This window comes from Aythya ferina, assembly GCF_964211825.1.
Source record: "Aythya ferina genome assembly, chromosome: 8".
Classification (NCBI taxonomy): Eukaryota; Metazoa; Chordata; class Aves; order Anseriformes; family Anatidae; genus Aythya; species Aythya ferina.
Genome location: NC_140304.1, coordinates 2,901,958 through 2,923,918, shown reverse-complemented (window position 1 = coordinate 2,923,918; position 21,961 = coordinate 2,901,958). Strand labels below are relative to the sequence as shown.

Sequence of the window (21,961 nt, the reverse complement as noted above, 5' to 3'; positions counted from 1 at the left end):
ATGAGAAGCCCTAAAAGATTTGCTTCAGGGATTCTAATATCAACCACTAATTGCTATCGTACATGGTATCCCACTTTGTGAAATACCTGTATTGTTGCTCCCAGCTTAGCTCCTTCACCACACCTCATCCATCAAGCTGCTCAGCAGCTATGTAAGCAGGCCAGCAGCAGTCGGAGAGCTGCAGAGCAGCTCAGCGACCCCAGCAACTGCTGACCAGTGCCCAACCCCACCAGCTCCCACGCCTGAGCTCACGGCCACCCGCGGTACCCTGGTGCAGGTCCTTCACACAAATCAGTTACTCAGCCTTTAGACATATATGAAGTATCTAAATCCTGATATCAAATTTCTGTATTTTTCCTTTATCTTCACTAAAGACATTCCACAAATATATTTTTTTTCTTTGCTTAATAAAAACAAACTAACAAAAAAGGAAACACAAGCCTGTGATTGTGGCACAAATGGCAAAAATCAGTATAAAACTAAGACATTGTACACTCCTGACTTCACCACGGGTTTTCAGCATGTCCACAGGAAAGCTGGGTAAATAAAGGTTCCTTCCAGTGTATAAAATGGTTGGAATACAACTCACAACATGTAAATAAGCTAAGTTAATTGATCATTTTGAGGAATTTACATGCACAGGAAAAAGCAGTTTTGATATAAACTTGCTCACGTTTCAAGATCTTTGAATGGTCTTTTCCTTTTAGAAACTTGGTTGGAACTGAAAAAACTTGAAAGAACAACAAAGAACTATGCCAGGTACATACAGTGTATGTTATTGAATTTCACAGCCTATTTACTAGCATAAAAGCAAACATTGTAACTGGCAAGTATTTCCACTTACCAAATACATTAATTATAGTCACAATGTTTAAAATCACAATGTTTAAAAGGCAGCAATATTTGTAAGTCTGTGTATGCCTTTCCAGTGCTGTACTTGACTGAGCAGCTCTGCAATATAAATGTTCAGGTATTTATAGAAGAAGGTACCAAAGTCAGTGAGCGCTCCCTGAACTTCTGTTTTATCTAAATAAATATATTTAATCATTTATGTAAATTTATTAGCCAGTAATATGCATTGCTGAGACAAATTAACGATAGATCTAAAAAGCCAACTGAATGGAGCAAATATCATGAGAAATTTCACTTTTGAAAAAGCTCCCAGGGATTTCAAATCTTACATAAGTAAATTTTTCACTACTGGGCATGACAAGATTGCTGACTTTCATGTTGGCATGGAATGATGAACTATAGAATTACAAAATTTCAAAACTTTATTAAGTATTACAAAATCTTACCTAAAATGTTGCAAAACTATCAGCGTAGTGAAACTGATCTTTTACTGATGTTATCTGAGGCGTTCTACTTCAATGTCAATAATTATATATGATAGCTCACAAAATGTATGATGTTGAAATTGCTTTGCTAAGCAATAAAGTATTTCTTAGCTATCTCTATGCTAACCAGTTTAAAGATCTAGTAGATCATACAACAAAAATAAATACATGCATCTCTCTCCAGAAACCAGGAGTTTCACAGATTTTCTTCCCCTTTTCTCCTCACCTTTCCCATAATCAATATATGGTTTGTTTCCATGGTGTACATATCAAAGAATGAAAATCTGTAGTCTGCTCCTAATCCAACAAATTTTCCCAATGGTGAATAACCTTGATTCCACTAAGCTCATCAGAGGGACCTTAGAGGCTAAGGTCATCTCCTTAGCCTAAGGCGTGCAGCCAAGCTTGTGCTCTTGCATGTTTCCCACACTTTCAGTAAAGTCAAGATCGTGGGCTCTAACAACAGAAATCTCCCGTTTATTTCAATATTTAAGTGGATTGATCTGATTTGCTTTATATGCCCGTACTAGGAAAATATGGACTTCACTTTACGAGAGAAATTTTTCTCTGCTGACTCTAAAATGAGCAGAGGATGACTAAATCAGCTATAGACATATACACACTAGATGCTTACATTTTGGCATTCCACTATGGAAGCCAAATTCTAAATTTCTAGAGAAATTGTTAGATGTCTAAGTCAGCGTAATGCACGCAGCAACACATCTTTAAAATAAGGGGAATTTTTCTGTCTTAAACAGGCTGTTGAAATACCATTAAAGCAGACAGGAAATGTGACCCAGGGTGTCACCGCTAAGTCACCAGCTGCTGCGCAGGCTCCCAGCTCAGAGGCATCACCCCTTGTCAGGCAGTACCGAGCTCCCCTCACCTCCCACGGCTCGGTGCCTGGAGCTGGGCAGCACAGTGACTCTTATCCTTTGGTCAAATCTGCACGGAGACTTGATGGAAGAGGAGGAAGAAACCAGAGGTGGCAGCAGCGGCTTTCCTCGCCTCTGTGCTTCTCCCTTCTCTGTCATCCCCTTCCTCTGCTGACTTCATACAGCCACTGTCCCTGGAGCATGCTGCCTTCCTCCCACAGCTATCAAATTTTCCCTCCAACTTCCTTCCCTCGCGAATTTTCACTGCTTCCTCCAGCCTCACACGCAACCTCCCCTGCCAGATCCATGCAGGCCCTCCCATTCAGGTCCTGTTGCCCAGAGCCCTGCTGAACAGGCAGCCTGCTCCCCTCGTCCTGCAGCACCCAATAGCCTCTAAAAGCCTCGCACTACTCAGCAGGGGATGGATACCTTGCCGGAATTTGGGACACTGGTCGAGGTGGTTATTCCGGACAGTCTGGAAGGTTCTTTGCCTATCTCAGGTATGGGAGGTCACAACAGAGGAGATGGCAGTGAGGAGAGGATATTGAGGACATCTCTGTAACACAACTAACCCGCTTTCCATCTTTTGTGACTAAACTGCCAGGAACTTTAACTGGAATTAGAGCTCAAAGGTGATTTACAGTTTTATATAAAATCTCTTTTCTTTAAGCAAATGAGTGCCATCTCTCTTTGTGTAGACCTTTGGAAATCAACTATGATTTAGTAAGATCACGATCTTGAAAATCTAGTCACACGAGATCAGGTGCTGCAGAGCTGAAGGCATGCACGCCTGCGGGCTGACGTCACGCTCGCATACAGCCGCACAGAGACCGTGCTGAAATTTGGTAACAGAAACCAAGGGAGAGTCAGGTGTACAGCCGAATTTTCATGAAGGTATGCTGATAATTAAAAAAAAACAACTGGCTTTAGGCACACCTTGAGACACGCCATACGATGGAGGCTGTGAAGTTTGTATTTTGGTCCATACGTGTTTTACGTGATGGGACGCAACCACTTGCTTGTATCTAAGTGTGCACCAAGCATGAAAGACAAATAAATGCGAAGCTTCCCCATTAGCCTTCTCCTACCCACGCTTTCCAAGCGTAACCGCAGCTCCCTCTAGGGCCTTCCAACAGAGCCTGTAGGGGAAGGGTCAACAGGTTCCCGGTTTGTGAGGGAGGGAGAGAGACCCCGAAACTTCGCCTGGCGCCTGTGCGGACAGGTGAGCCCCGAAAGGCTTCGCTCAGGCGTGCGGACAGGGAGAGCGAACCGCGGAGCAGTGCCACAGCGCGGCCCTCCGGTGCCCTCCGGTGCGGCGAGGCGAGGCGAGGGCTGGCCCCCGGCCCCGGCCTCCGCAACGTGCCCCCGGCCCCAGCAGCGCCCGGCCCGGCAGCGGGGGCGCCGGGGAGCAAGGGGCTCCCCGCTCCGCCTCCGCTGCCCCGCGCCCCGCCGCTGCCGTCCCCCTGCCCCGGCCCCGCTGTCCCCGCCTCCCTCCCGCAGTTATAAGCCCGAGCCCGGCGCCGCTGGGCTCACCGCAGATCCGCCCCACGAAGATGCTGCGAGCCCACGCCGGATCCCGAGCTCTGCTGCTCGGCGCCCTGCTGTGGCGCCTGGCCGCCGCCGGTGGGTATCAGCGGGCGGGGGGCATCGGCGCGGCTCGGAGCCTCTGGCGGGGCGGCCAGGGGAGAGCGGCTCCGGCTGCGGAGCTTCGGGCGGCTTCTGCTGAGGGGAACCCTTTGGGGACCGGGGGGCGCTGAGGCGGGGGGCTCCCCGCGGCTCGGGGCCTCCGGGCCGCTGCCTCGGGAGGGCTTTGTCCGCCTTCCCCGAGGGTAAGGGCTGGGCTTCTCCGAGTCAGTAAAGGATTTGGCTTCCCCAGGTAAAGCAGAGGGGGAGCGGGGCTCGTGCTTTCTGCAGATGATACAGCCGGGGTGATTTTGAACTACACTGTATTTGCTTGGTGCTTGGACTCCGCCACGAGCGTCCGAGATTTTGTAAGTTCTTGAGGGGTCTTGGATCAAAAAGTAAAGGCAGCCTGAGACAAGACTCCGAATAAGTTACCTCAGCATCCCGGGAGTTAGAGGAACCAGGAAAGAAAATAATTTTCTTCTCATATTTCTCACCTCTGTCAGGACACATTCCTTCACGGAGACAAGCATGAGCCTAAAGGGCAGGACCGAGACTTTTTGCCCAAAATAACCTCTCTTACTAGCAAGTAACAGCAACTGCCTCATTTAACAAGGCCGTGAATGCAGGAAGACAGGAATTAACTACAATGCAACTGATGATGCTCTTTTCTGTTTTTAAAGGTAACTTAGAACTACCAACAGCAGTTAATGTAACTTGGTCTTCAATCAACTTCAAAACTATACTACAGTGGCAACCAAAACCGTCAGGCTACTTCTATACAGTAGAAATACATGGGTAAGTAAATAACACATACTTTAATGGCAACTGGAGAAGACGCAGACAGAGCGTTTGATTATTTTTGAGATTGAATGTAACAGGAAAAGAGCTCGGGCAAGGGGTCTAGAAAAACTGCCAACCCAACTGTTAATACTCCTTTATATCCAACTATAACAATATCTGATTCAGGTTTCTGGTGTTGCCCACTTCGGAAATGATAAGTTGAGCTTTAGATCAGTATTTCAGTTCTGAGGTTTGATGTGGGCCAGCTGCCCTGGAGATGTAGGGCAGGATACTCAGAAGTTGACACTCAATGTGACATACCATGTATTAGAGAGAATTTCACCTTTTTATGTCTTTCAAGGTGTCTGGACCAAGTCTTTGTTCTTCAGTCTTGGGAGGTGTCTGATAAATATGAGTCTGAATTTTATTCTAATCAGTGAATCACTATAAATGTGTAATTAATCTTGCTGGGTAATACTAAAAATCCCCTTTGTTTGTCTAGCTCTATGAAGACTTCCTCTGTCATCATGTTTTATAGAAGCTATAAAATACTGTGGACATAAAAAACAATCAGCTTATGTGAAGTGTCTAACACCTCTTTTAACACTGCACAAAAACTTCTGTGAAGTTCAGTAATAAATCTCTATGGTTCTTAGCTCCCATATTAATTCATAGACATAGAATTCATAGGGCATTAAACATGCCCTGAAGGGAAAACACATCATCAACTCTCCCACATATTAATGAAAATATGATACTGTAGTTTCTTCTGTGTATAAAAGTTGCCTAGAAATGAGAGCTCTCATGACTAATGGATGAAATACCAGTGCAGTGGTCTCATGTGCTCTTTTATTCTTTAATCTAAGGAAGCGATAAAAGGAATAGACTTTAAAGCACATACTTAGCAAAATGGCACAACCTACCTTAGCAGCGTGAAAGACATCAAAAGGACACAGAGCCTTATCTAGCACTGTGCACTTTGAAATGTTTTGTGAATCTGGAGTTTATTTCCAAATGTTTTTGCTTGTGAAATACTGAAGTCTGTTTGTCCAAGATTCAGTGTAGAATCAAGTGTAGTTCTGATACAGAGGCACTTCTTTAGACAAGGTGTTCCCATGGATGAAGTGCACTTAAATGCTTTCTTTCTCTTCCATGTACTCCTACGAAAGTACATTTGATTGATCACCAAGATCAAATCTATCCTGTCCTATTTCAAAGCAGGGATACTAAAACGAACAGATCTGTGGCATAAGAAATCTAGTGAAGTGGAAAGGGACTTCTGGCAACTCTTACATAAAGTTTGACCTACTTGGAGGAAAACTCATTTGTTAATTTCCAGTTATCATTCCTTCTCTTTCAGTTAAGTTTACACAATTTTTCTTTTCCTTAATTCACCAACAAAAACAAGGAAAAGAATTGAAGCAGTAATATCAAATCTGTTTTTCTTCTCCTTCTTGTGAGGATGCAAAGTGAGCCATTAACACTTATTTTACCAGTTTATTCAGTATTTCTCAAGAAAATGGACCTACCCTCAGCCCTTTAAAAAACAAGAGAATTAATAGGTCATGTTTTTTGTCAATATTTTTTGTTTCTATTATGCAATTCTGCAATTAAAATTGCTGCTAGTGTCAGGTTCTCAGTGACATTTCTACCTGCATAGATGCAAACACAAGTGACATATGAGCAGACGTTGTAAACAATTAATTTACATGACAACTTCCTAGTACAACTAATGTTTCTTAAGGCAATAGTTTTCAGATGCATCAGTCACCAGGGAGAACGCTTTCTAACTGATTTACACGTATTTTATTTTTTTTTCATAAGTCAACAGAAGAAAAAACAAAATCAGAACTGCTTATGGTTTCAGTTCAATTCATATAAGCTCATATTGTTAATTCATATGTGTATCCAATGACATCTTACTGTAATTACTATTGCTCATATTTTACTTACTTGATTCTGCTTTGAGTTGTGAAATATACCTGTACAGAACAGTGGTTTGGTTTGTTTTTTCTTCTATTTTTCAGCCTATATCTGAAAGGTTGTTCCACTGACTGAGGGAAACTATACAGTCTGAGGGGAAAAATGTTTTTAACATATAAATATGCTTGTACATATATATATATATATATATATATATATATATAATATATATAAAATAGCTTGTAAAAGCCTGCTTGGGAAGAGTTGACACTTCTTACTCTTTTCAGACAGACATCTGACACACAAAAAAAATGCATACTGACCACGGAAACAGAGTGTGATGTTACTGATGCACTCAGGAATGTGAAAGAGACCTACACAGCACATATATTGTCTGTACAATCTGCAGGGATGGATAACTTTGAAGAACCACCTTTTGCAAGCTCTGAAAAATTCACACCTTATAATCAGAGTAAGTAGGATTGCCAATTAAATCTTATCATAAACTTTATTTCAAAATGATTTCCACTGACTTCAGGTTTGTATTTGGCCTGAAGATTTTTCCTATAGATTCTTTTAGTAGCCCTACTGAAATCTGTGTGGTGCCAGGAGTTGGACTTGATGATCCTTATGGGTCCTTTCTAACTCGGGATATTCTATGATTCTATGATATTTTAGAAGAAAACATACAGGTGTAAAGATTTCCCTGTTGCAGGGCAGTGTCTAAGATTTTATTTACTACTTGTTTCTCACTGCAGTAAATTGAACATTTTATTACCATTGTGTACTAGATACAGATATTTGTTAATAATCCTGTACTGCCTTAGCTCAGTAAAGTTGTAATTAATTTGAGGAGGGAAGGAATTAGAGGGAGGAAAAGAAAGAGAGCATATTATATAGAAAACAATAAAACCATAGAACAGCTGATGTTGGGGGGGGGGGAGGGGAAGATAATGCTAGTGTTTTAATTCTAAAAATGCTTTTTTAGCTATTCTTGGAAAACCAGAAATCCAGAATTACACACAGAAGGATTCCAAACTGAATATTGTGTTCCAAGATCCACTTACACCGTATATGTTTCCTAGTGGAAGCTTTCAAAGTATTCGAGATATTTTCAAACATGACCTGGAATACAAACTTTATTACTGGAAAGATCAAAGTTCTGGAAAGGTAAGATCTTGCTCTAGTTTTTACGTATTCTGTAGCTATATAATGCTGCATAATTTCTGTACCACCTTAAGAACTAGCATTTTTGCAGAGAATATCTTCCTGATTTTTTTTTTTTTTTGCTTTACAGAAAGAAGCAACAACAAAAAGCAATACTTTTGAAATAAGCGTTGACAACACAAACAACTACTGCTTCTACATAGAGGCAACCATTCCCTCTCGGAGAGAAAACCGTACTGGTCAAGAAAGCATGGTGTTTTGTACCAGTGTAGGAAGAACTATCTTAGACGGTATGTATCCCGTGAATTGTCATGCTGTCTTTAGCATTGCAAGAAAAAAGTGCTTTGATTTTGAATATATTTCATACTTCTTTAAAGTGTGATGCCTAAGTTGTAGAATAAACTATTTGCTCTATAAGCAAGGGGACACAGACAAATGTGGAAACTCATGGGAAGAACATCATTAAGAAAAAAAAGAGTCCGGCATCTTCAGCTGGATAGAGTTGGTTTCAGGGTTTTGCTAAACTGCTTTGATTTATTTTTAAATTTTTTGAGTTGATGGCTGGCCACTGACATTTCAGATCTCATCACTGGCCTTCATCTTTGTGGCGTTGTTCCACTGTTTACCTCAGATCCTTCCAGTACTGGGTCCCATAATAAGTGATTGATTAGCAATCCAGAATAGGAGTGCTGGAAACCTGCATAACAGGCATTTCTGTTGACTTGCAGTTTGAACTAAACTTTAGTTACTATCTCAAAAGCAGATAACGAGACTAAGACTTTCTTCACTGTTACACTGCCATGTCAGCCAACTAACTGACTTCTTTGCTGGTAATTAAGTTAGAGAGTGTTCAGTAAATTAGCCAGTTTAATTCCAAACAAACAATTTGGAAAACAACTTTCTTCAGTATGAAGCCATGATTATTTATTAAATAGTATCACATTACTATATCAGATGAGACTATCTCATCTGTAGGGGAAAAAAAGTAGGAAACCTCTCCCAAAACTGGCAGTCTCTCTAATTAACTTTCTTACCTAGATACATACTTTCATTTATCACAATAGTTTTGAATTCTAGTAAATTTGAATAGAAATCTCTTCTATTGGTGTTTTCTAGCTTCTAGCCTAGAAAAAAAATTCCACTTGGACTCTGTTTCACAGAATTAATGCAGGGGTTTGGGGGGGGTACTCGGCCTAGTCTTGAAGTGGTAACATGGTATTTTAGTATACTATCTAGTTTAAAACCTATTGTGGACCATGTGAAATGAAGTTTTACATCAGTTCAACAATTCCATTTTAAAATGAATTTGGTTCACGCTGAGGTGATCATTCTAATTCTGTGGTGCCGTTAAATACAGAAGGCAGTTTTTGAGTTCAGTCAGGTGGGTTCTAAGAATTTGTATTGTGACATGATGTCTCTGATAACTGAACCTTGGATTTTTTTCCCTATCCTACAGAATATGGAGCAGAAGTCTTTATCATCATAGCAGTGATAGCAATTGCAGTCATCACTCTTGCCATTGTTCTATCAGTGATCCTGTGTAAACGCAAAAAAGCAAAAGCTGCAAGAGAAAAAGAACCGCTTAATGGTATCTAAGGAAAAACTACTGTGGATACTCATGGCAGTTCCAAAGCAAAAAAAGAAAAGTGAATTGTGTGAATCCCTTTGCCTCTCTGGTACAGGAGTTTTGAAGCCAAAACCTTATGTGGATTTGAAGATCCATTAGACAGATGAAAAATCCCCGGATACCAAGAAGCCCTAGTGGCTGGAGGCTGGAAGAGTATTCTGATCTGTTACAGTGTGATTACCCTGCACATATACTCTTCCCAAGCACCTTGTATTGTCCTGTTTGAAACAGGATTCTCAGCTAGAATCTAATGAGTCTTTGATTTGGCTAGGTATTCTAAAGTATAAGCCTTACTGAGCCAGACAACTTACGGTACTTGTGATGGGAAAAAAACACTACTTTTGAAAAATACGTTTCCTTTACTAACTAAAAGGAATAATTTTCTGTTTCTGTGAAACAAAAACCTGTATTTATCTGACTTTCTTACATTATTAACTGGTGAAATGGTCTGTTAGTTCAGATGGGACAAAGATGCTATTTCTGCACTTCTTGGTTAAAATTGGCTTAGTCTATTTATCTTTGCATATATGCAATCAGTGGTAAACAAACTGAAACTATTGGTGACTTTAATGAACACTCTTGAAGTAAATAGCTGCTAACCATATGGAAAGCATACCTGGATTACACTACACCTATACTTGTACATACAGGGTAGTCTTACGGTTCCAAGCAAGTGTTAGGATAAATATTCTGCAGTTTGAGGCAATAACAACTCACCTCGGGCAAACACTGAGTAGGTAGCAGTATTTACTGCGGTTTTAATTTTATTTTGTATTAAATGGTGAATCAGTAGGTTCTGTGGTACAGTATACATTGAAATCATGTTGGTGATAGGTTTTGGAGGTACCTTTTGTTATGACTATTTTAATATTTATTTTATGAATGTCAATCTAATTTTTGTACTGGTGATATATATATATTTATGATACTAATTTATACTTTTCTAGTGAAATAAAGGTGACTGGGAAAACAGGATTTTCTTTTGCCTTTTTTTTAATGAAATACAATATTCATTCAAGAACTAAAGTCAAAAATATATTTAGGAAACATGCTTGTGACAGCAGTTTAGAAAAGTCGTTGGAAGTCTAAACGGGACTAGGTGAAATATACCATGAGGTCGCATATCTGTAAGCATAAAAATAGAAGACATACTTAATGAACTGATAAAAGGTTTTGAAGAGTCCCAAGTTGTTCTTGGTTTGCTCTTGTTCTTGCTTTTTTTCCAAGTTGCTTCTTTGAGTGATTATTCAGTATCAATTTCTCATTCTAATGGAAAGTATATTGGACACCCGTTTGGATGTCTGTTTAGGGATTCCCACACCGTTGCCTATAGCAGTTGCAGTATTTGTGTTTATTCAAGGCAGTATGGGGCATGGCCCAGAGATAAGAACTGCTGCAATTTGATACTGCTCCTCTTGCTGCTGCTAATGGTAAATTAGCATGGTAAATAAAAAAAAAAAAAAAGCAATGGTAAATGCTAACCAAAACAGGAAATAAACAGAAAAAAAAAAAAAAAAAAAAAGGAATGGGAAAAAATGCATCTTAGAGTTTACACTAATTGGCTGTGTATCTCAAAACTTAATATGTGCCTTTAAAGAGAATATCCATTGTGTTTATGATAATAACCAATGAGTATCCCAACCTATCAATTTTTACAGAATTGTATTTGATATTTGTCATCCTTACTATACGAGAGATACTTCTTTGTATGAAGAGTCCTGTGAGTATGCCAGTGTGATTTATGGTCATTTTCTTTGTCCTTGATTTCTGTTTTTCACAGGGTGGGAAAAAACTGTTTACTTAATATTGTGCAATAACTGCTTGATGCATTTTCTGCTGATGTACAAACCTTGTAAGGAGGAAGAATCTTGTACCAGTAATGAAAATTATGAAGAGTGTGTGGGAGTAAATTTAAAAGCATTCCAAAGTTGTCACCATTTCTCCCCTTGCCTCTGCTGCTCTATTTCAGTGGTTTCATTCAGTGCAAAGCTCAGAAAAGGGGGAAGTTCATAAGAAAATTAAGGCTTGTAGAATACTGCATAACATTCACTAAGCTGTATCATGCATTTGATTATTGTCAGCTACATATAAAAATTACAGATCATGCTTCATTACTTCGGTGATTTTTCTTTTGTTCTGAATATGAAGATTGTTTTTATTGAAAGAAAGAAAGAAAGAAAGAAAGAAAGAAAGAATGCCCATAGATACACAAACAGTGCCTTAAACGGCATTAAGAATGACCCCTGCTACACAAGTTTTGGAAACCTGTGGTGCTTCTGCTCCCTAGCTACAGTACTTTATTGCCTCAACAATGCTAAGTAACCAGAGTCACGGGTCCTACAGATCCAATTTCATAAGTTTTATTGCTGTTTGTGGAGACAGTTAAGAATTGGGCTTCGGTGATTTTTTTTCCCCCCAAAAAATCTGCAAGTATTATTCCTTGGATCAGCGTATACAGCCCAGGTGAACTGCTTTATGCAGAGATTCAACTTTCTCACAGTATCAGGGTGAAAAAAAAGTTGTTGAATAAAGGTATTGTCACTAGGGAGAAATACTAGATCCCATCTACAGCACACACGTGGCCAGCTTTAGCACTGTACAAATTGAAGATAGCCAGCAATCCAGGGAATCAACGGGAGAAAGGGAAGGTTTTCCTACTTACCTACCTTCCCTGGCTTATCCCGTAAGCAGGGTTCTGTAAGCCATTGTTCCTACTAACAATCCTAATTCCCATCTTCTGATTTGCTCCTTGACATCTATTGCAGAAAAAGGCATCCACAGTGTATACTTGTGTACCCTTCCTGTACAAATGAACGTGTGACACTGCATACTGTAACAAGCCACTACCATCATATTGCTTTAAAACCAAATTCTTCACACGAGTGAATGAAGGCTGATGTTGTGATGCTAGTTTTCTGCTATTCCTAACATTACAGATGATAAAATTACTGCTATCGCTTAAAATGAACTTTACAAGACTTCATAAACACATGACAAATAGCAGCAGACAGCTTAGCTAATCTGTTTCTAGTGGATTCAGCTTTTCATTGTGAGAAGGCTGCTGCTGAGAGGCATGTAATGATAAGAATGCGATTATAAGCTTAACTTGGATCATTGTCCATGTGGCAACTCAGGACAAACGTTCTACATAGAGGTAGCGAGAATGAACTGCTATGAAATATGTCCTTCTTGGTTCAGGTTTGCAATGCTAATTGTTTTCCAGTTTATTAGTTATTGCTACACAGTATTCTAACTTTATAATACACAGGAACATGTGGGCTTTTGAGAGGACTTCAGAATCAATTCAGTAACTGCAGTTCCTCAGTATTTAGCCACATAGCTGTAACTGTGCTTTCTATCACCTGGCTTCATTACTGAGAGAGAAGTCCTGGTGTGGTGGTTTGTTATTGATCTTATTTTTTCTGTTTTCCTCCTCCCTTCTCAAACACAAAGGACAATCTGCTAGACAGGACAGAAACAGGAATTGGCCAACTGAAAATCTTTCCAAAACCATTTGGTGCGGTGTTACTCACCGTGCCATACACCCTCTCACGCTGTTCACCCACACCCTGAACAGAGAGTCACAGAAAGCTGCCCTTTGCTTATTTGTTGCTGTGTGTCCTCCAGTGCTTTACAGCAGGACACTTATAAAGCTCAGGGTATAACAAACAGGAAAGATGTGCTGCAAATCTCCTCTTCCTTCCACCCTGTGGTGGGAAACATTCCCACCACCCAGATTGTTCTGTTTCTTCTGGCAAGGGCTCTATCCCAGCCCATCCAGCCCGTCAGTATCTCCACAAGGACCCAGAAGGAATGCCTTTTCCTGCAGTTCCCCAGCCTCTAACTGCAACTGAATTAGGCAATTTCACAAGAAGATTTGCTTCAGGGGTGATTTCATCCAGTAAAACCTGCCATTACCTGGGAATAAAGACACAACCATATTGACTGCCTCCAGGGCTTTAATAGCCAGGTACTATTTGCAAATCCAGTTACAGGGATTATGCCTGTTTCTCTTGTAAAAAATGTGTGCCCTATTAGTGACATACTTCAGTGATTTGTTCCTATGAGATGTTCACAACCTTTCTATACCCCAGCTCCATTTTTGAAAATCAATTCCTCCCATCCATCTCCTGCTCATTTCCATGACCTGTTCTTCCCCATAGATGCACTTACCATTTCTGCAAACAACTCCTTAGGATCCAATTTAAACAAAAATAAAAGAACCAGAATAAGCATATATCACTTAATTAACAACTAGGAATATACTGATAGCACGGCAGCATTTTTTTACTCTCTACAGCTTCCCTTGATCACCATAATTATATCACTAACTTCCAGAGCGTTTGCTAGCACTGTTCTGAGTGTCTCAGTGCATCTAGTTGCCATTACATAGTCACATTTTTATTGACTTATTAACTAGCAATGAAGTTATTAATCTGAACTCAAAGAACATTCACAGTTACAGATCTCAGTAAGCCTCTACAATGCCTTTTCTTCTATTTTTATTTTCATATTTTTTACCATATTACTTCAGGTCATATTTAAATAGCTAAGTAGTAGTATATTCACAAAACTATTTCATCAAAAGAGTGGTTTAATTAAAAATCTCCTTCCTCTGAATAAAGACGTTCTCCCAATGAGATCTCATTCATTATTTTTTTAATTGGCTCTTCAGTAATCATATAACTCAATTAAAAATCTAGTGTAATAAATGACCTACTAAAACCTACTCCAATAAGTAGTCCTTATTTCAGTGAAAAAAAGGTTTTTTTTTTTGTTTTTTGTTTTTTGTTTTTTAGTTTAATTAAAAGAGTACATTCTTGATTAACATAAAAGGTTTTCCCTCTGCTGCCTTCTTACTTTACTATCCATTCACATCAAATACATATCTCCACAGAACTGATGGTCTTATTTTCCATCTTTCCACTCTATTCATGTGTTCTCTTGCTTCCATTAAGCATCAAGGTTGCAACCATTCCATCATAGGTCAGCTTCAGCTGTCACCAGAGGAGTAGAACCACAAACTCATCTACTCCTCCTTTACTCTTCGTACAGCTATATGAGAATAGTAGCACTGTGTAAGCAATTTATACTCCATGAGACATCTCTACATTAATCCTGCAATAGAATGTTTGCTCTTTCAGATGACTTAGGAAAGATGACCTCAAGTGGCCAAAAAGGGCATAATCAGTATGTTATCAGTGCAAATTTTCCTAAATGGCTAGTATGCTGATATACTCCATCCCTTACCGCCACTATTTTAATAGATTTCACCAGAATTTGTAGGAAAAGGGCACATGAAATTTGTTAGATCTTCTTTTTCCTGTTAACAAAGAGCAACAGGTCATTAGAATAGTTTGAAGAGACCCAATGAGAAATGTGGGAGCAGCTCTCTCCCTGAATGGTTCCTGAATCTTCCACTGAGTCTGCATTTCACTCTGACAGCTTCTCCAAGGATTTTCAGTTATAACATACCTTACCTTGTCCAGTTTTCAAGTGCCATTAGAAACACAGCCATAGTCAACAATCCTTCAGGTAGCAGCAAGTACTTATTTACCCTGTGCTTGATGGTGCTAAAATCTGCACAAAACCATATTTCCTTCTCCTCTAGTCTCAGAAAACTCTGCAGTAGCTCAGTATCAAGAGATTTTCACAGAGAACATCAGACTTAACAGACTTTCTTTCCTTGGTATGCCTCAAGCAGTATGCTTTGTTGTCCTTTTAACTCTTGGAGGAATGGACTGAGAACCTCTGAGAAGCAGCTACGGTCTTCCAAGGAGCATTGGAAAATGTGTTAATACTGCACGCGACAAAAATTGTGCAGCAAAAGCTATATAAATTGAAGTACAAGTATGTTTGGAACTATAACATGCTCTCTGTCCAATGACAAGTTCAAAAAAAAAAAAAAAAAAAAAGGTACAAATAGGAAGAGACCAGCTGGAATGCAACTGCATTTGTAACAGGGGCTATTTTGGGCTTCACATGCTTTGAGTTCTACTGAGCTTGTCTCAAAAAAAGCAAGCCCCAAAAAACTTCTCAGGGAATGACCTTCTACCCTAGAGGCAAGACAGGCACAAGAAGTTGCCAGAGGATCAGGCCCCAGGTGACAGGCTGCTCATCAGTGCTGTTTCTCTGAATAGATCACTACCTTATATACAATGCTGGGGAGAAAAACTTATAGGGTGTACACAGGAAATACCCCGTCCATCTGACTCACCAATGCAAGTTGGTCCTCACCAGCAGCATCCCACTGGCACTGCACAGCCCAGCACCTCAAAGGAGGGGCAGGGAAGTTTGCAGAATATATCTTAATCATTAAGAGATTTTTGTGAAGAATAAAGCGTTAACTTCAAGCAGCCTTTCCAAAATTCTTTACTTTGGACAACTATAAATACAACTATTCTGTCACAGAAAATCTGCTTTAACTTTTTATTATCTACCTAGCATCTGTGGGTTAAAAAAGAACAGAATACCAGCGTGCAGATGTGACCTTGGCCCTTAATTCCTTATTATGCATGGAAAAAAATTTGCTAATAGCTCATGGCTTTCCAGAAAAGTCCTGTTGCAATGTATAAGATTGCACTGGGGTTTTAAAAAGCCTCTAGCACACACTTTCTTTAACCATTGTTTCTCCAAAGCACTTCAGCTCACTGGCCCTTCTATAGACAGTTATCTTTCAGCGTTGTACTAAGTATGGCATATTAGCAGCTTCTGACACAGCTCTCCTGAGCTCTGTGGCTTTTGTGTCAATGCATTCCTACAGCTGCCACACCATCAAAAAATAAATAAATAAAAGGCTGGTTTATTTTGGGGAGCATCTTCACACTACTTACATTGTCATGATTCACAAACTTTGAAAACAGTCAAATGTTTCTTAGCAGCTGATTGCAATAAACCACTCCATCTAAGAAAATAAAGGGCATATTTGGTTACATGGAAGAACATCTCTTTGGTTATGTGGAAGAACGTATGTGGTGTGGCTTTTCCAGAGCAGTGTTTTCAAACTTTCTATAATCAAGGTTAAAAAAAAAATAAATTGTGCCAAACCCAAGTTTTTTTCATGCAGAAAATTTGCTCTGTCATGTAGGTGGAGTTCCGTATTTCTGCCCATGTAAACCATTCTCAGCAGCCTTAGTTTTGTCCAGACAGCACTGACCTCATTTTTCCAGTTCTGTTCTATTTTGGTGTGGCATCATGAGTGAATGCCGTGTTTCCCAGAATGGGATGGATGGCGAGCAGGGGTGGTGGTTTGTGGAAAAGCAGAGTGGGGAGTGAGGCTGGGCACTATGGCACAATAGCTCCTCTTACCCCTAAAAGATGGTATTAAATCATTACAGTACAGACTTGACAAAGGTCACTATGGGTGAGGTTCCTCACCAGAGTGAAAGAGTTTGTCATTGTTAGGTCTGGTTTGTGAAAAGATATATTCCATATGCACAGAGTGTCAGAGTTCCCCTTCTTTCGTATTCTGAAATGCCACTTGATCATTCCTATGCTGTTGCATTCATCACAGAATTACTGACAAAATTTCTTTAGTTTCCAAAGTCAAACCCTATGGAATTTCAGCAGACATAGAGCGTATTATTTTTTATGTAAACTTTGAGTCCATCATGTATTTTAAACTATTCCCTTAGGGTAGTCTGTGGAGTTCCAGACTGTTTATAATCTGGCTCTGGTTTTGCATGCAGGGCAAAAAAATGATGCACCAGTTCAAAGATGACAGTGCAATAATGAAGAAACATTTTTCTAAGGTTTTAACATAGAAGATAAATTCCTTCAATAGTAAGCTAGCTTGGCTGTATTTCTGTTTCAATACAAAACTCATTTCATCTTGTGTTTGAATGCACAAGACAAGATGACACAATACATCACAGTACACAAACTTGTGTTGTAGAAGCCTTTACTGTACAAGAATTCTAAACATTCAAGGGAAGTTTAAGGCAATATATAATTGTATAATTATTAATTATAATAAAATCTGACTGTAGCAGGAAAGAGGGGCAAGGGTTAAAATCTGTTCTCCACTGAAGTCAAGGAATAAGATGCCTATTAATTAGTAAGAAGCTAATCTAAGGACAGAGCAGGCAGACTGACCCATAACAACTGTTAAAGGATATCCTCAAAAAATTAAAAAGCAAGCTTTCACACACAAGAGCAAATATACTTCCTGCAGCACTCTATTTTAAAGTCTTCTACTTCGTATACTCACTCACTCTGGACTAGGGGACACAGATGAGAATCCTGACATGCGAATTCCATGTTGACAGCTTGAAGGAGACTGAGATTAGACAATGCACTGCTATCTGTTGGGTCTGCAGAAGGCTGAATTCTATTTGGGGGAAAATAAAAAATAAAAGTCACTGAATTCTCTCTCTCCAGTGCTAAGCTATGGGACACTACACTTCTACATACATTTAAGAAACACAATCCCCAATTTTGCTAAGGTGTAACGACTCTTTTGTCAATTCCAGTTATTATTTCATTAAAAAAAAGTCTGTCAAGTAAGTGTCATGGTGGCACTCCATGAAGAGAACCACACTGCTACTTCGTTTCTCACTAGTCAGTCTTCTCTTGTATACAGCACAGCTAGAGAAGTGGCAATGCCTCCAGACTTCTCTTTATTGTACAAGTTACCCTCAAATGGTGCTGAAGTAATTTTATACATGGGCTGTCTAGCCAGGTGCGTCTCCTCCACTGTGCATGCCTCATTTGGGCAAGGAGCATCCCTACAACAAACATGAGTACTGGCCTGGATGGAGTTCACACTGCCAACTTTTCCCAGATTAACTACAAGGGTCAGAAGGCAGCTGGATTTTTCTTACAAAAAAAAAGGAAAAAAAATTATGCAGTGATGCACGCTTTGCTCTGGGAATGGAAGATGACAAGGCTGACAATGGTCTGTACACCTTGCAGATCATTCCAGTCTTGCGCTTTATGTGTACCATCAACTCCCAACCAAGCAGTCTTTCTCAAGAAAGCTCAATTTTTGCTAAGAAGGGACAGTAGCCTGGACATCACAAACTGTTCAGAAACACTGGACCAAGGGTACAGAACAACCTCAGGAGATTGCAGATTATCAAAAATGAGTTTGAACATGTTGCTCCATGATTTCAGTTGTACCATTACATAAACTGTTTTTCCTCTACATAAGGACGAATTAGTGTTCAAGCATACAAAGCAAGGGTTTGGAAACAAACTGGGTAGCAGAGTCCAGAACTGTACACATAGAAGACCACACTGCCCTAAATGTTCGAGTACTGAATGCCACATTTATGACATAAAAGGTCTTTTTTTTTTTTCCATCCAGCTCATCAGACAAGTAGAATGATTTTTAGACTGAATCCCTAGTTGAGAAACTTCCTTCCAAAGGCAGCCCTACTCTTTAAGAATGCTACACAACGCACTTGTTGCAAAAGTAATCTCAGTTAGAGATGGAAAAAATGGTATTAACATTAGAAAGCACTGATTACAGGATAAGACACTTAGTATCAGTTCATCTAAGTATATCTTGGTTTCACTCTTCGACAAGTGAGTTTCAAGTATCCTGACAGAAGTGATTAACCTATTTTTCCCCAAAGTACAAGGATTAGGAAGCACTCAAAATAATTACCACGTAAGTACTGCTGTTAATCTTATTGAGGCCTGCACCCTTACAGTATCAGTAGCCTTGAGAGGAAAAGAAGTGGACAGTGGAGAAAAAGAGAAGAGAGATCAGAATCAATGCAGATTTAAAACAGATTAATGCAGCTGTAACCTGATTGATCTAAGAACAGATCTTCAAGTACTGAGTTCATGTTTTTCTTAAGCCTACAGCTGGATGGCATTATCTGGCTGATTCCAAGGGAAATTTCAGGCAGTGCTACTGACTTTGTAAGTTGAACACAAGTCAATTGACTTATTAAGGAATTCAGCGTTTGTTTAACATGCACTCAACCATATGGATATAAAATTCCTAATCACATGAATAAACGTAAAAAGCTTAGATGTATTTTGTCTGTAGATTTATTATTTCAGAGGCACTTAATGTCTTACATTGATAGAGCGCCGTTTCCCCCTCCAAAGCACTTTACAGTATTTACATACAGGAATGTTTCCCACCGCTGTTGAAATGCAGCCATCTAAATACTACTGGTACCGTCTTCAAATCGCCAACAGTTTGAAACTGAAAATATTTATCAGTACTCTGCCTTACTGAGATCAATCAGAATTCCAATTTACAAACTTCCAACTTGTGCTATTAAAGAGACCTAAGAGATAAAACACAGTATCACAGTGCAATTCTGAAACATAGCAGGGACCTGATCATTTTCATTATGTTTTTATAATCATTCATTAGACCAAGTCTACCTCAAAATACTTTAAGGCCTTTTAGAAGTACCATTCTAAGTCATTTCTTGTACTTTCTTTATAAGCCTCTTACAATCAAGCATGGATTTTTTAGTCTTTCTAAATATACTGGGAAAAAGTCCTGGCCCTAAGGAGACAGCAGCATCCTCCACGTCAATGAATTTCATGTCATCTACAAAGGCAAGCCTATTCCTCCTTGGTTAGGGAATTGGACTTTGTTTTTTTTAGTTAAATCTGAGTTTACACAAAATTCTGTTATTAACCAGTTGACCTGTAAAGACAACACTGGTTGCTGGGGTTCTATATAAAAGTATGTCGTGTGTGGTTTTGCTTGTGTTAGAAATATGTTACAGCATCTCAAATCCATTACTCCACTGCCCTAGTCACAGGGACAATAACAACTTTCTCATTTTAAAGTGTTTTCGTTTTTTTCTTTCTTTCTAAAAAGCTACTAAAAGACCTCTTCCAAGAAAAGAAGTTGCATTTGTGCTGACAACTTTCACAAAAATATCTGGCATCCGTATTTTCACAGTTACAATTAAAAACAGAAGATTACAACCTCACATACTGCATGCTGCTACCTGCTACATTATAAATTAGGCTGATATGAGAACCTGAGCATACAGAAAAAAAATTAGTAAAATGCGATTATGTATTTGTTGTCTTGTGGACCAAGCACAAAAATTTATTCTGGCATCTTATGCTCCTGAATATGCTACACTTTGATTTTCATTGATGCATTGTAAAATGAGTCTACTGTGATCACCAGATTCTTAAACTAGGTTAGCTGTTTGCATTTGAGTACTATGACAGATTATTAGCAGTGATGGATATGGCCAAGAACTATGATAAAAGGAAAAATACTAACAGGTAGCAAACTTAACATGAAACAGTGAAACTGGGTAAAGTTAACAGACAGCAGTACATCCAAGTTCATATCATTTTTATAAAAAGATACCTTTTTAAATCTAAACCTGTGATAAAAGATACACAGAGCAGACTTATTGCATATTTTATGCATGCCTTCATGTAGTGCATTCATATATTAAATCTTATGTGGAACAATAAAGAACTACTAGACCTTCACTGTACAACAGTTTTCTTGTTTGTTTTAAAGCCTAAACAGTGATTTAGTTCGAGTTATACCTTCCTATTCCTTGATGACAAAAATCACCTTGCTGCATTTGTTTTTGTAAAACTCACATGGCCACCACAGTAATCATTTGTACAGAGGGAGAGGAAATAAGTTTACTGTAAACTGTTTAAAGAGTTTGGTTTCTTCAAGGGGATTTGGCAGCTGGAATAAGAAAACCAGCAGGGACAAGCAATTTGTGGACAACAGCAAGAATCAATGCTGAGTAATATTTATCAAATCAAGAAACCTCACAACAGAAATAGAGAAAAATTTGAAGGACAAAACATTGTTTTAGGCTTCACAGACTGGAAAAGTAATTAAGAAGTACCCTTATCACTTACTTTCAAATTCAGATCTGAAGAGCAGCTAAAACCATTAGGAGATCTGATTTTTTGAAGAGGGATAAAAGGAAGGACTCAGGAAAAGTAGCTGCTGTATCACAGGACTGAACCCAGACAGGACAGACATCTGCCTGCCATTTTCAGGTTAATGTTATTTTTCAGAGCAATGAAGATTTGAGTCCATTCTAACTCCTACCGACTTCAAGAGGATGATTGGTGCCACACTTTACTTGTGGGAGCTATTTGCTTCCTCAGAGCTGAAACTGGCACAGTTTTTTTGTTACATCACTTATCTTTTCCCTTTCTTTTTTGGTCAGTCCTTTCCTCCCAACTCTTCATTGCCATGACAGAAAAGGTAGGGCAGTGGGGAAGAAGAAAAGGAGCCTTGATAAATTGGAAGAGAATGGGATTGGTGAGCAGCAAAGAACTATGGGCAGACAAATGTGAAAGGAATCCCAAACCCAGCACAGAACAAGCTTAATTTTCTTAGCAGAAGGAATTAGTTTCACCTTTTAGTTCCATTCTTTATCAGCAAGGGCATATTGGCTACATCACAAGGCTTGGTCAAGGAAAAAGCTCTTTCATCAGCCAAACAGGGCACAGATCTGAAGATGGGATTATGTCCTGCACAATGTGAGAACTCAGAAATATGCATAGAAGAGAGCAAAAAATCCAGGACTGCTTTGCAGGAACGAGAGAGGTAGCAACCCTAATTTTAACAGGGCTTTTCACTGAAGGGTAAGAAGGTCTACAAAAGTCAAATCAGCTGATTTCAAATGGTTTGCATCCCAGGATGAATCAGG

General features: G+C 39.4%; 1 protein-coding gene across 1 annotated transcript; it reads left to right on the top strand.

The window, feature by feature from the left end:
- Positions 1–3,682: 3,682 nt before the first annotated feature.
- F3 (coagulation factor III, tissue factor) lies at positions 3,683–10,310 on the top strand. Its single transcript, XM_084528377.1, has 6 exons — positions 3,683–3,835; positions 4,519–4,633; positions 6,829–7,013; positions 7,530–7,711; positions 7,839–7,998; positions 9,165–10,310. The coding sequence occupies exons 1-6, from the start codon at positions 3,766–3,768 to the stop codon at positions 9,302–9,304; spliced, it is 852 nt and encodes a 283-aa protein (XP_084384503.1). The 5' UTR covers positions 3,683–3,765; the 3' UTR covers positions 9,305–10,310.
- Positions 10,311–21,961: the final 11,651 nt, after the last annotated feature.

What these genes read in the sequence shown, in the direction of transcription:
- F3 (XM_084528377.1), top strand. Translation starts at nt 3,766, where the DNA reads ATGCTGCGAGCCCACGCCGGATCCCGAGCTCTGCTGCTCGGCGCCCTG. An exon ending in GTGGCGCCTGGCCGCCGCCG is followed by an intron (nt 3,836 to 4,518) that starts GTGGGTATCAGC and finishes CTGTTTTTAAAG; the next exon opens with GTAACTTAGAACTACCAACA. An exon ending in AAGATCAAAGTTCTGGAAAG is followed by an intron (nt 7,712 to 7,838) that starts GTAAGATCTTGC and finishes TTTGCTTTACAG; the next exon opens with AAAGAAGCAACAACAAAAAG.